This window comes from Fusarium tjaetaba, assembly GCF_013396195.1.
Source record: "Fusarium tjaetaba strain NRRL 66243 chromosome Unknown NRRL66243_c0000076, whole genome shotgun sequence".
NCBI classification, from domain to species: Eukaryota; Fungi; Ascomycota; class Sordariomycetes; order Hypocreales; family Nectriaceae; genus Fusarium; species Fusarium tjaetaba.
The window spans coordinates 35,377-48,728 of NW_023501272.1; the positions used below are offsets into that span (position 1 = coordinate 35,377).

The 13,352-nt window shown below is 48.2% G+C and overlaps 6 protein-coding genes across 6 annotated transcripts; 2 read left to right on the top strand and 4 right to left on the bottom strand.

The window, feature by feature from the left end:
- Positions 1 to 1,018: 1,018 nt before the first annotated feature.
- On the top strand, positions 1,019 to 2,335 carry FTJAE_4050 (uncharacterized protein; the record flags this gene model as incomplete). Its single annotated transcript, XM_037350415.1, has 1 exon — positions 1,019 to 2,335. The coding sequence occupies one exon, from the start codon at positions 1,019 to 1,021 to the stop codon at positions 2,333 to 2,335; it is 1,317 nt and encodes a 438-aa protein (XP_037208843.1).
- Positions 2,336 to 2,401: 66 nt separating this feature from the next.
- On the bottom strand, positions 2,402 to 3,014 carry FTJAE_4051 (acetyltransferase; the record flags this gene model as incomplete). Its single annotated transcript, XM_037350416.1, has 2 exons — positions 2,402 to 2,916; positions 2,984 to 3,014. The coding sequence occupies 2 exons, from the start codon at positions 3,012 to 3,014 to the stop codon at positions 2,402 to 2,404; spliced, it is 546 nt and encodes a 181-aa protein (XP_037208844.1).
- Positions 3,015 to 3,742: 728 nt separating this feature from the next.
- On the bottom strand, positions 3,743 to 5,357 carry FTJAE_4052 (uncharacterized protein; the record flags this gene model as incomplete). The annotated part of the gene is made up of 3 exons (XM_037350417.1): positions 3,743 to 4,749; positions 4,808 to 5,092; positions 5,153 to 5,357. 3 exons carry the CDS (start codon positions 5,355 to 5,357, stop codon positions 3,743 to 3,745), a joined length of 1,497 nt encoding a protein of 498 aa, XP_037208845.1.
- A 1,879-nt stretch (positions 5,358 to 7,236) lies between these two features.
- Positions 7,237 to 8,124, top strand: FTJAE_4053 (delta-24-sterol methyltransferase; the record flags this gene model as incomplete). The annotated part of the gene is made up of 2 exons (XM_037350418.1): positions 7,237 to 7,897; positions 7,949 to 8,124. The coding sequence occupies 2 exons, from the start codon at positions 7,237 to 7,239 to the stop codon at positions 8,122 to 8,124; spliced, it is 837 nt and encodes a 278-aa protein (XP_037208846.1).
- Positions 8,125 to 8,257: 133 nt separating this feature from the next.
- FTJAE_4054 (monocarboxylate transporter 2) lies at positions 8,258 to 9,660 on the bottom strand (the record flags this gene model as incomplete). Its single annotated transcript, XM_037350419.1, has 2 exons — positions 8,258 to 9,453; positions 9,504 to 9,660. The coding sequence occupies 2 exons, from the start codon at positions 9,658 to 9,660 to the stop codon at positions 8,258 to 8,260; spliced, it is 1,353 nt and encodes a 450-aa protein (XP_037208847.1).
- Positions 9,661 to 10,469: 809 nt separating this feature from the next.
- On the bottom strand, positions 10,470 to 11,882 carry FTJAE_4055 (alcohol dehydrogenase; the record flags this gene model as incomplete). The annotated part of the gene is made up of 6 exons (XM_037350420.1): positions 10,470 to 10,673; positions 10,728 to 11,197; positions 11,248 to 11,547; positions 11,594 to 11,637; positions 11,685 to 11,710; positions 11,763 to 11,882. 6 exons carry the CDS (start codon positions 11,880 to 11,882, stop codon positions 10,470 to 10,472), a joined length of 1,164 nt encoding a protein of 387 aa, XP_037208848.1.
- Between the last annotated feature and the right edge of the window lie 1,470 nt (positions 11,883 to 13,352).

Sequence of the window (13,352 nt, forward strand, 5' to 3'; positions counted from 1 at the left end):
CTCAGAAGATGCTAATGCAGGTTACTTCTGCACCTGATAAAGAGGGATAAATTGGCTTCGGTGGAGGCAATTAATTGATGTACCATCGTCAACCGTACTAAGCTTATGCACGTCAAAGTGACTTGTTAGGTTGTGCTCACTTGCAGCAAGTTCCCGATCCCTCGGCTCATGAGCGTGAACGAGAACGGGAAGAGCAAAAAAAGATGCGTTCAATTAATCGAGACGTGTCCGTTTCGTGCTCGGTCGCGCCCTTGGACGTGTCTCGCGCGTAAAGCGCGTAAAGACCGTGAACGCACGAGCCAAGCCTCGCGAAGGTCAATGTACTCATCTTGAGGCCCGCTAACATTGTAACTTGGCCTGTAGGTTGCAGTGGCCATGCCTTTGTTGTTCGCAACCAGGCTATTGGCTGCTGAAGAATTGTGCAAGTACACGAAGCTTATGGCCATTAATTCTCAGGCCACGCGCGGATTGTCAAGGCCACTAATGCAACCACTTGTTGATGGCCGTCATAACTTGACCACTCTTTGTTTCATGCATAACACAACAGGTACTTCCTTGGTTGTGAATTGCATAGATCTCTCAGTTCCATTCGCACTGTTGAAACCGAGTTATGCAATACCATCAATGACGTGGTGTACATCGTTCAAGCTCTTGGTGCTAGAGCACAAGTATCTCCAGGCGACTTCTTACCCCTGCCATGGTGATTGTTCACTGACATGACTGAGACACATCGCCTTCTGTCTCCAGTCCATGCCTTTGGAGTAGATCATCGTTGCAGATACATCAGATTCAGTTCATTGCCTTTCTATCTGCTATAAGCGTTCGAACTCTCCGACGCTTGAACCCACTGTCCGAAGATCTACCGTGGAAACGAAAATTATACCATTGTAGATATCAAAATGCATGCTTCAATATCATTTCAAGACCCAATCTTGAGCCTTTGCAATTGGCAATTAAAATTCTCTCACATGGCTTCGAGCCTCTCCTATTATCTCTCGCTCTTATTACAGTCGCCATAATGCCTCGTCCTCATTCCGTAATTCCCACCTATCTACCTCCTCTTCACCTCTATCGACACATCCTTCGCGAAACATCGTATCTCCCTCCAGCAATACGTCCAGAGGTTACGCATCGTATTCGAACACGATTTCGAAGCCATCGAAAACATGATCGCCACCAGAACAGACACCGCGCCACTGCGGTCAATCTTCTGCGTAAATTGAGAGCAGCAAACAGTGGCAAGCAAACGCTCATGGAAGACTTGATAATGGAGGCATTTGGTAGAACAGGGGCCCGAAGGCGAAGCCTACTTTCGGACTTTGTAAAGCTTGAACCTCCCAGCAACTCGGATGCTTTGGAGGCCTTGATTCAAGGAGTCGAAGCGCACGAAAAGTCTGCAGAAACAGTCGAGCTTAAAGCAACTAAGTTGGAAACCGATCCCTCTCCACCTAAACGAGCCGAAACAGCGATAGAAAGTCAAACCTCGACGAATTCTTCAGAGGACTCGAACGAAACACCAGGCAATGGAGAAGAGCCAAAAGCGAAAGCGCCTCTGGTAAGAAAAGGACCAAAACCTCTTCAGCCAGCATTCTATGCGAAGTGGGACACCGAGAAGCTCCGAAAGCTCCTCCGCAGCCAGCGGGATTTACAGCAATCAGCGAGACTGTCCTGGCCTCATAGAGATATCAAAAGCCTCCAACCCGAATCAAAGGTCCCCAGTCAAACCATCTGGGGGAAACCACCAACCCCAAATATATATCAAGCCAAGCGAGCAAAATTCTGGAAGCGCATTTCAAACAAAACGATGCCACCTCTTGGAAAAGATGAGTGGGATCTTTTAGGTCGACTCAGCAGCGGCGCTCAACAGGAAGATCAGTGGAAAATTCCGGAAAGACGACCTGTTGCGAAGCCCTCACGCAGTGCTACTACTAAGTCTGATGCCTGGAATTGGCAGGGTTATGCTGCTCGGCCGGCCTCTCAGGTTGAGCGTCAGAGTCCGCTTTCCGTCTATGGTTTGGTTGGACGGAATAAGGAAAAGCATCCATATCAGCCAAGGTTAAATCATCAGGAGTATTCGCCCAGATGGTTTAGGCGTGCTTATCAACGAGTCTGGCAGTTCACCCCGAAGATGGATCCAGATTCGAAGCCAGACAGGCTCAAGTTCATATGGGGTGCTTTGACAACCCCCGCGGTCCCCCCTACAAAAGCGCAACTGGCTATTTTCGAGGGCGTCGATAGCAAGGGTAAAAAGCCAAACCCCCCCTCCCGATCTCAACGAGCGCCATATTCGCAACCAAGGACTGCGGCCAACCCTCTTGAGACGCAGAAGTCATAGACATCACATTTCATATGGCCTCCGTGCTCAGGGAACATTTAACTGTTTTGTTTTCCATTGGGTCTATCAATCCGTTAAATTGGCCAGTTTGTTCAGGCCCTCGCCATCTACACGCATACCGACCCAATCGTTCATAGCGTATGCACCAATGCTCTCGTAGAACTTGATGCTGGGTTCGTTCCACTTGAGAACTACCCAATCAAGCCGAGCGCCATCAATGGCAAGGACTTGTTTAGCCAGAGTGCTCAACAGTTTCTTGCCGTATCCCTTGCCACGTGCCGATTCGCGCACGTATAGGTCCTCCAGGTAGATACCCGCACGCGAGCGCCATGTGCTGTAGTTGTAGAAGTACAATGCCATGCCAGCGGCTTCACCTTCGGGGGTAAAGAGGAGAAGACAACGAGCGGGCTTCGTTGGTGATATAGGTTCGGTGGCTGGGATAATGGAGGCGTCGATATTAGGAGAGTCGGAGGGCGCGAACGCGACTGTGGCCTGGATGCTTTCAACGGTCGCCTTGTTGGCATCAGGCTCCTTCTCGTAATCGGCAAGCTCCTGGATGAGCTGAAGAATTATGGGAGCATCTTCAGAGAGCTTAAGTTAGCGCCATGACGACTCTCCAGAGGCATTGGATTGGATGTTGGAGCTTACCCTCCCTTCGGGCATGTCGAATTGTGGCCATTGTAAACGTATAATAGTTGATAACTGTACAAAAGCTCCAAGATACCCTCTATAGAGAATTATATTTATACTTCAATCGATCGAAAGAGCTGATAACTGTAGAAAAAGTTTGGTTGACTTGGGCGCAGTTGACGCCTTGCTAGTGGGGTTTTGTTTTACGTGAAGGGCGTGTAAGGAGGGGCATTAGTAGAAGCTGGGCGGAATTGGGTTTAGCGACAGATAGCACTCTTTGGTGTAAGTCACCTGCATCCTTTGTTACCACTCTCTCAGTAGAGGCAGCAAGTCAATAGTGTTGAAGAGTTTTCATCTGATATTCATAGATGCTTCCAGAAATCACTACGGAGTACTACTCCTTTGGATTCCAGAGTCGTGGAATCGGCATGAATGACCTCGTTGTCTATGGACAGCATCTATTCCAATACGATAATGCAGAAGTGAGCTACGAAGAGTTAAAAGCAATACCGCCGAACCTCCGTGTTTCCTTTAGACACTCTTGACTTTTACATGAACGAATCGAAATGGAGGATTTTGTTCTTGAGGGCTGACCCATCAGAAGCAAATTCAGAGTCAAATTCAAGACCGAATCACCAACAGAGTCATAGACAAACAGTCTGCTAACCAAGGTAGAAAGATCCTTAATTCATTCGTGATTCATCAACATTACGCAAAATGATTAACTAGGTGGGTATGTATCTAACTTTTGTGGACCAGCCACATATGCAACTCTATCTACAGCAAATATCTGTATGTCGGCGCATTATCGCCCAGCTCGGCCTTCTCCTCGTTGGTGAGTTCGGTCTGCGGTGGGTGTGCATCTCTGTGCTTGTTCTCGTATGTTATCACTGCAGCGTATGAGAGACATGCAATGATCGACACGATAGTAAAGGCAATGCAGATGGAGTAACCCGGGATGAATTTCGGTGCATCCTTGGCCAAGAAGGCATACACGGCGATGATACCACCAATGTTTCCGAAGCCAACTTGCCATGCGCTGCCGATGCTTCGTCTCTTGTGGCCTCCGAGATTCATGTTAAACCAGCAAACAATAATGGGCATAGCGGTGTATGCGCCCATGGTGACGAGAAATAGAGCGCCATACTGGACAGAGTGGTTGTCGTGGACGGCTAGAAGAATTGCGAACCCAGTGATGGCGACGAGGATGGCAAAAATGGCGAATGAGGCTCGGTGTCGAAGCTTGTCTGACGCAAACGCGACAGCAAGCGAGAAACCAAAAGCAGCAGCCCATGGAGGAACACTGTAAAGCTGCGTCTGGATGGGATTGTATCCGTATGTTTTGATGATGCCAGGTGCAAAGTAGGCATAGCCGTATGCGGGCACAATGAGACCGAAGTACATGAAGCCACCAATGATGATCTTGTAGTCCTTGAGCACGTTGAGCGCATCGGCAAAGGTCGTCTTGCGCTCGGCGCCGGCGTGGCCTTGGTCGATGCGCAGTCTTGCTGTGACGTAGTGCTTCTCTTCGCTGGTGAGCCACTTGGCCTGCTCAGGGAAATCGGGGAGCAGGAAGTAGAAGAAGAAGCTAGCGAGAACAGTGAGACCGCCCTCGAGGATGAAGATCCAGCGCCAACCGGCGTAGCCACGCATACCGTTCATCTTGCCGATGGCTGCAGCGAGGAGACCGCCGAACGCGCCGGCGAGAGTGGTACTGTTGAAGAAGAAAGAGTAGCGACGCTGAGCCTCGTGTCGGCGATACCACATGCCGATCAAGTAGAAAGCTGCGCGTCGTGTAAGTCATATGCATGCAGTATACCACGGTGCGCTAGATCAACTTACCACCGGGAAACATGCCCGTCTCAAAAAGACCCAGGAAGAAACGAGTCGCAATAAGACCGCTATAGTTCTGAACCAGACCCTGGAGGAGAGTAGTGAGGCCGAAGAAGAACATGTTCAAGCTGAGCCAGACGTGGGGCTTGAAGCGCTTGAGAAGAATGTTGGAGGGGATCTCAAAGAGGACGTATGGCACGAAGAAGACGACGAGGGCGGTATTGTATTCTGTCTTTTCGAGGCCGAGTTCTTCGGACAGGCCAAAAACGTCGGCATTGGCGATGTTTACACGATCTGTAAGTCATGGTGTTAGCCGATTATCTATGCGACGCGACACGGTAAGAGTTTACGAACCCAGGAAAGCGAGCAGATACATGATACACAAGAAAGGAATGACATGGAGATCAATCTTGGTCATGAGCTTGGTATCAGTGGTACTCGACGGGCAAACCACCGTAGCGTCGTCTGTGTGGACGGCATCGTGAACGTGGGAACGCTCAGGGTCGAAGGAAACGGGGGACTCGTTGCCTTCTTCTTTTTCTGTGTGGTTGAGAGCCATTGCTGCTAGCAAATGTATAGTTACTGAGTCTGTCAGAGGAGAAGGAGAAATTTAGAGTGCTCTGCAGATCCTCAAACATGGAAATGAGTTGCGGGCCGGCACTTATAAAGAAACCTGAGAATGTCTCGGAGCAAGTCCGCCTTTTTAAAACCCTGGGTAACACGACGAGTCACACCCTCTTCTCTCAAGTGCTGTATCCGTAAGGCAAAATATCACCATACCCCAACCAGTCAAAGATGATCAAATTGTCAATCCGACAGTGAGTGGGTGGATCGTTGCATTGCAACTAGAGAGACCCAGCCGAGGTCGGGGTAACGAATTGCAAGGGGGACGATGTCTATCACGACGCTTAAGCAGAGCAGATCCACAGACTCCGTGCGGATGAGGGTTAGATCACCCCGCAGGGAAACAAGGAGTTCGCCGGGGCCGGGTCATTTAGCAGGCTCTTGATTTACGGCCGAGTTGCGGAGCGAGAAGTCTAGTCTAATGGGATTGTTCGTTAATCCCGACAGTGGAGGAGCGATTGGACCGATGTCGCTTCTTCATTCCAATATCGGAGATAATCTGTCTGTCTCTCGCTTGACAAATGTAAGTACGTTATCAATTGCTTTCGTCTGAACATCCGTGATTCATATAAGACGAAGAATGCTCGAAGTTGGAAAAACTTGGCTCTGATACGCCACAGCCGAGGAGCCGTGATTTGATGGTGGCGGCTCTGCAGTTTTGGTTGGAGAACAGGGGGGCCCCCATTACAGTGAGAAAACTAATGACGATCGTTGGGGTTAGTCTATTGATGTACTGGAAAGTTACGGAGTACATATCCGTACTGTAACATGCAGCACCTGGAGCGAAACTCTATGAGAATGATTCAGTCGAGTCTTCGCTTTTCGGCACGGGCGATTCCTTCGCTCTCATATCCAAAAGTGCTTTCATCACCAAGAAGATCTAGATGGATCCTCACAATGCAGATAGAGTACTGTAGCAATGCAGGACAAAAGGACCAACAGCAAGCCACAATATGCAACTTTGTTTTGTAATCCATCTGTTGCTGTAGTCAAGAGGCTGAAAGAGGAAGCTCAATGTTTCCCCTCACGGACCAAACCCCACGGGGAAGTGCACGAGACAGGCCTCGGGAATATGGTTGGCGAATGGCGACTCTTTGCATTACTCCTTGATAATGTGCTAGGCTGCTTGCGATCTTGATGCTTTGGGGTTTCGACGGAGGTGTTCCGCCCTTTTTCTCCGCATCGCATCGTATTGTTTGATGGCTTTCCCGCTATTGGAGATCCCGCCGGAACGTTGCTCCCGGGCAAGAAAAAGAGCTTGTAAAGTGGAATAGAGAGTTGTTTCTTTGAGATTGTCATGTTTTTGACTCTATCATGGTTGCAAGTGTCTGATGGAGGGAGGGATTGAAACTTGCATTCAACCCTACCACGGCAGTTCTCAAGGCTCTCTCTGTCCGCGGAAAGTCCGTCGCATACAGTGTGATCAACCATAATTGGCAGTGATCTCCTATTTCCTTGTCAGAATAAAATCTAGAGCTAATGCTATAGTACTCAGCATTACAACAGAACAATTTGGAGAAGACGCTCTTTCTTTTCAGTTGCTGTCGGTTTCTTTGGGAGTTTGCTCGTTAGAGAAGGTCAGACTCATTGGTTCGGAGTTGAGGATACCCCCACTGAGGGTCGCCGGAGTTGAGCAGTCCTGACGACCTCAGCTCCGGCAGGAATGACGAAAGAGTAGGGTAGGCAGCGGAAAACAGCATCACTCGCCTACAGTGAACAGAACATATATTATTCCTTGACAACAAAAGTCAATTGTTATTCAAACCTAGAATAGACACTTCAACCTTGGTTTCCTTATACACAAACAAAGAATCATGGTATCAGGGCACAACGATTACGGCCACGGCTATGCCGCTACCGAAGTTAGACATCATGAATGGCGAACGGCCGAGAATAGCAGCCCGCATCTCATCCCAAAGCTACAAGCCATTGTCAAAGTCAACCCAAAGATCAAACTCCTCGACGTTGGTGCCGGTTCCGGTACGATCTCTGCCTCTTTAGCAAAGTATATGCCTGAAGGTGAAGTTACTGCCACCGACATATCCGATGAGATCCTTGCTCGAGCCAAGGAATACGCCCAATCTCAGGGCGTCTCCAACATTAAGTTTCAGCAAGCCAACGTGTTCAAGCTGCCTTTCCCAGACGCGGCATTTGATGTTACCCATGCGCATCAGGTCCTCTGTCACTTGGATGCACCGGTAGATGCCATCCGGGAAATGCTCCGAGTCACTAAACCAGGGGGCACACTTTCTCTTCGTGAGAGTGACATGCACATGTGGTGCATCTGGCCTGAACTTCCAGCCCTCCTCAAGTTCCATGAGCTTCAGGTCAAGAACATTGCTGGCAAGGGTGGGCAAGACAAGGGAGGTCGTCAACTTCTCTCATGGGCCCTGAAGGCTGGGGTTTCCCGTCAAGATATTACCTTGAGCTTTGGGACGTGGTGCTACAGTGCACCTGAGGACAAGAAAGCATGGGGTAAGTCAGAAGTTAGTCTATATACCGGACAATTGTACTAACATACTACAGGATCAGCCATGAAGGATCGCTCACTGACTGGCTTCGCGCGCGGCAAGGCTATTGAGATGGGCAACGCGACTGGTGATGAGTTGGATGAGATGGCAAAGGCGTGGGAGGAGTGGATTGAAACAGATGACGCTTCGCTAGGTATCATGAATGGCGAAGCATTGATCACCAAGAAATAGAAGAAGACGACGGGTTGAAGACCTTGTAGCAATTATAGAACTAAAGTCATCGACTGAATGTACACGCACCATTTTGAAACACCGAATCTGTAGCCGCTCCTGCATTGCCATCGCGAAATCTCAATGCTTGTAATTACAACACCAAAATTGCATATTTTTCGAGTCCTTTCTTCCCAACAGACTTGGCGATCTTGCAGATAGGTGCCCACGCTCCAAGTATTGCCGTGATACCAGTGCAAAGAATCATTGGACCGTACTTGGTCGCATACCCAAGACTATCACCACTTGCCAACGAACTCCCTGCTGAGATGAGCGCACCACTGAGAGGCCCCGCAACAATGAAGCCTAGCCCACGACCTCCGAGTAGCATACCAAATACCAAGGATGTATCGATCGACTCGTTCGTCCCCTTGACTTCTTGCAAAGCTCCTGACCATGTCGCACTGAACCCACCAGCAAAGAAGCCATACAAAATCACAAAGACCACCATAGTGCTTAGATGGTGATCCAAGCCCCATAGGAGGAACACCGGAAGAGCGCTTCCCAAAGAGGAGACAAGAATGTTTTTGGCACCAGAGATCTTGTCGCCTAGCATACCATGGATGAGAGATCCAGGCACAGAGGCAAGCGAGAAGAGCGCCAGCAAGACCGGTCCTGTGACAGAGGGAAGCCCAATCGCGGTGGCATAACTAGCCAAGTAGGTGCTAGGCATCAGATATCCCAATGACTGAATGATTATGCCCAACTGAAGCATCCAGAATGAAGCGTATCCGAAGAAAGCAAAGCTGATAGGACGCGGCCTTGAGTCACGGCTGATCTCGACTCGAGGCTTCAAAAAGAAGAGTGTTGGTAGAGTCATAGCCATTGATGCCACTGTCCAAGACAACAATGTTGCTTTGAGACCGAATCGCTGGAGTAAGACGTTGAAGAGAAACGGCATGGCGACACCAACGCTTGACTTGCCAGCCCACATAACTCCATAGGCAAATCCCTTCCGCTCGACAAACCATTCGTCCATGTAGAGTGAGATTGGACTGAAGAGCAGGCTGCATCCGATAGCATACAGAACACCCTGGGTGGCGATGAGACCAGCAACATTGCCTACGAAGGCTGAAGCTGTTAAGCTGATTATGGTGATAGCTAAACCGAGAGGACCGCACCACTTTCGAAGACGCGGAAAGCGATTCAGAACGATGAATGCCACAGGCATCATGAGATACATGATTCCTGTCTGAGATGCACCAATGGACGCGATGGCACTCGGGGAGGCTTTGAGATTGGCATGAGCGGTGTAGTACTCTTGAAAGATTCCGAATGAGACAGAGTATCCTAGGAGCAAGTTAGATGTGTATCGAAGCGCTGGAACGTCAAGTACTAACCCCATATAGGTGCTTGGGCAATTGTACAACAAGCCAAAGCTGTATAAGCCCCGCGACCTCGATCTGTCGGTGGAAGGGCATCGATTGATGGGATTTCTGCCTCATCGTCGTCAGTTGGACGAATACTCGCCAACTCAATAGAAGTTGTAGTCGTCATGATTAATCTGTATATTCATTGGAGACAGTTGACATCTCTGTCAACCCTCACGATATATATAATACAAGGGAGAAAAATGAGTCAATTCCTTAGATCTCGGTGAAGAGACTTATTTCCTCTTTGGGAAGCTCAAGTGTATTTATAGCAAATAAAGTCATGGTTCATGATTACTATGCCCAGTCTAGCCAATTGGACTCACCATAGTTCCGACATCGCAACTACGGGATCGATTTGTGATAAGAGGAACAACTACATCGGTTATCTTCATGATGAAAACTAGCATATGTAGTTTTAGAAGAAAGAAGGAAGGAAGGTCATGTTAGAAACGACACGATCTGGCATATAAGTCGCAATGATGTCTGGGGCCCTTGAAAATTTCAAATAATACCTCCAAGTAATTGAAAACATTTCCGGACTCCAGAGCCTGAAATTGGTTATCTAGAAGCTTTTTAGAACGAGAAATTTCCGCGACTCAAACATGAAATGGAGACCTGGTCCTATTTGATTAGATGGGAATTTGGAAAACCTCGCTCAGGCTCATGACAAGTTTCCATGCAAGCACCGTATCATTCTGAGTTATTCTCTATCATATTATATAGCAGTTGTAGGAGCACGCGTTGCAATTATGGTAAGAAGGATGCAGATGCATTAAACAAATTTCGCGCTATGAAAATTTCCCTGAACTTCAACACCATCCATCATGCCTGATACAACGCTCCCAGCCTCACAAACACCAACTATAGATACAAATAACGCTCCCCAATATGCTATCGTTAAGCACTCCGCAACTTTTACTTCTTGTGCAAGCTCTAGAAACCACCATTAGGATGGATAAGAACCTTCGTGTATCCGTCAATTCGCTTGTCAAACTTCTCGTAGGCCACTTCAGCCTCTTCAATGTTGATCTCATGCGAGACAACGAAGCTGGGCTTGGCACGACCAGAGATGATGAGATCTCGGAGATATCTGTTGTAAGACTTGACATTGCATTGGCCAGTGCCGATAGTAAGCCCCTAAGATAATGTTAGAATTCAGTTCGAATAACCCGAGAGGACTATAAATCAAACCTTTTCGAACAGCTTGCCAAAGCTAAGACTGATCATACCCTTCGCCGAAGCTTCGTCAGAAGCACCAGGATCACTAGGGACGTAGAGACCTGGAATACCCAGCCCACCACAAGCTCTGGTCACTCGAATCATGTTTTCTAGCACAATATTGGGCTGCTCAGTATCGCCGCTCTTACTGACAGCCTGGTAGCCGACAGCATCAACAGATCGATCAACCTCCTCTCCATCGTTGGCCTTGATGATCATGTCAACAGCATCTCCCTTTGAAAAATCAATGGGTGTGCAGCCGATTTTCTCAGCGGCTTGAAGGCGCTCAGGAACACGGTCAACGACAAATACTCTGGATGCGCCACGAAGAACGGCGGAGTAAGCGGCCATGAGACCGACGGGGCCGGCGCCGAAGACAGCGACGCTCTCGCCTGATCGGAAACCAGAAATTTCAACGCCGTGCCATCCGGTGGGGAAGATATCTGCACAATATCAATAAAGAATACAAGATATAAAAGATACATATGCTTACCCGCCAACAGAATAAAATCAGCTTCATGCTCCTTGCCAGCAGGGAGCTTGAGAGCGTTGAAGTCAGCATAAGGAACTCGGATGTACTGAGCCTGTCCTCCTCGATAAGGACCCATGGCGACATAACCATAAGCACCTCCGGCAAATCCGGGGTTGACACCAGTGCAGAAAGCAGTTCTTCCCTCTTCACAATTACGGCATCGGCCATCAGCGACGTTGAAGGGCATGACGACTCGGTCTCCTTTCTTCAGCAGCGTGACACCTTCGCCGAGCTGTTCGACAATGCCCATGTTCTCATGACCTATAAAGTCAGTAACGAGATGGATTATGTGAGAGTAGGATCGTACCAAAAGTAATGCCGGGTTCTGCTGCTGTTCGGCCTTCATACATGCTATGATTCATGAGTATTATTTTCTGTGTACATATTGTTCCTCTTACTGTAAGTCAGAGCCACAGATAGCAGCCTGAGCATTTATCAGCCATTGCGATACCTATAGAGAGATTTGGCAATCTTACAGTCGTAACCTTGACAATGACGTCGTCAGGATGCTCCAGCTTAGGGAGTTCTATCTCCTGAACCTTGACCTTGTAAGGGCCTTGGTAGTTGACAGCCTTCATAGTTTGGGTAGTAGTCATGATGAATAGTGATGCAAGTGTATTAACTATAAGCCAACTTGGAGGTAGCAAAGAAGGAAGATAGATAGTATTTGAGTTTAAATAGACGATTATTTATACCCCGCGTTTCCAAGCATCACAGCCACGTCCTCTTGTCATGATTACCCCAGGTCGGTCGGGACTTGCTCGGGATTCTTACCGTCATCGTCTAACGTTCGTTGCCTCTTCGAGATGCCTCGATGGTAGGTTAATGCGGGGAAGCCAAGCCAGAATAACCTACCGTTCTCGTCAATCTTGGGTAGAAGAACGGCCCCACTCCTTGAGTGGGATGCATACAGTACATATATCATATCTTCACCCCATTGTTGAGGTTGACAAGCTGTGGGTTTAGAGGATCTGGTATAAACCTTTGAGCAGTATCAGTCGACGAATGAAGAATCACACATCGTGAATCTATGGATATTTATAATAAATCATTTCCTCTCCCTGTTCGAAGAATAACACATTGTCACACCCACTCAAGTGGTGGATGTACTATGAGCAGTGGGGAGGACACCCGTCGGCGGAAATGGCCTAATCAAGCGACTAAGGATGCTGACCTGACCTACAACCAAATAAGGAAGATCTCCCCGCGGAGCATCCGAACTACACAGATCTTGGTGTAAAATAAACCTCTTTTGCTATTCGGAGAGAAGACCAGTGAGTAAGAATAACTATATAATAGTCTTCAAAAGGAGTTTCGCTCCCTTTTGTACGTGGTATGATCCGTATCTATAGCATTGCATTGTTGTCTCCCTCGAGAGTAGGGAGACCAACCTTTTCATGCCACATAACACAAGGAAAACAAAAGAATTGCTCCAATGGGAAGAAGATAACTATAGAAAACATCGCAGTTCGAATTTCATTGCTTCGGATTCAGACTCATCTTTCGCGCATAAGCTTGTTCTATTTGTGACTCGATGCATCACTTACACGGATATACGCCGACAGAGTGATACAAAACAATCCTTCAATGTATTGCCGGGCCTGAAAGATGGCTGAGACTGATTGAGATTTGTCTTATACTCTGCGCTGGCCAATCGGTTGGTCCAGCTCGCTGGATCCATGTGAATTGGGGCGTAAATGAGAGAGCGTAGGTTAAGAACGTCGGGTTTCCTTTTCTGTGGGAAATCGGTGTAAGTCACATGGTGTTGGACACCTGTGGAAATCGAGAAACCGGAACTAACTGCGCAGTAAATCGCAATAAGTTGTGAGACACCCACTCTTCAATAACATGCAGCCACCTGCATCTAACCCGACCAAGAAATCGTATAGAGATCACACTTCACAATTGAGGCCGAGTGGCTTCTAGAATCTCGAAGACAAAAGCGCAAGCAACGTTACGCAGAAAATTGCTGCGAAGGCATAGCACAGCAGGTATGGCTTTCATTGAATGGCGTTCCGGGGTTGGACAACTCCCTTGAATGTCTCACAACCATGCGATCTCCCATC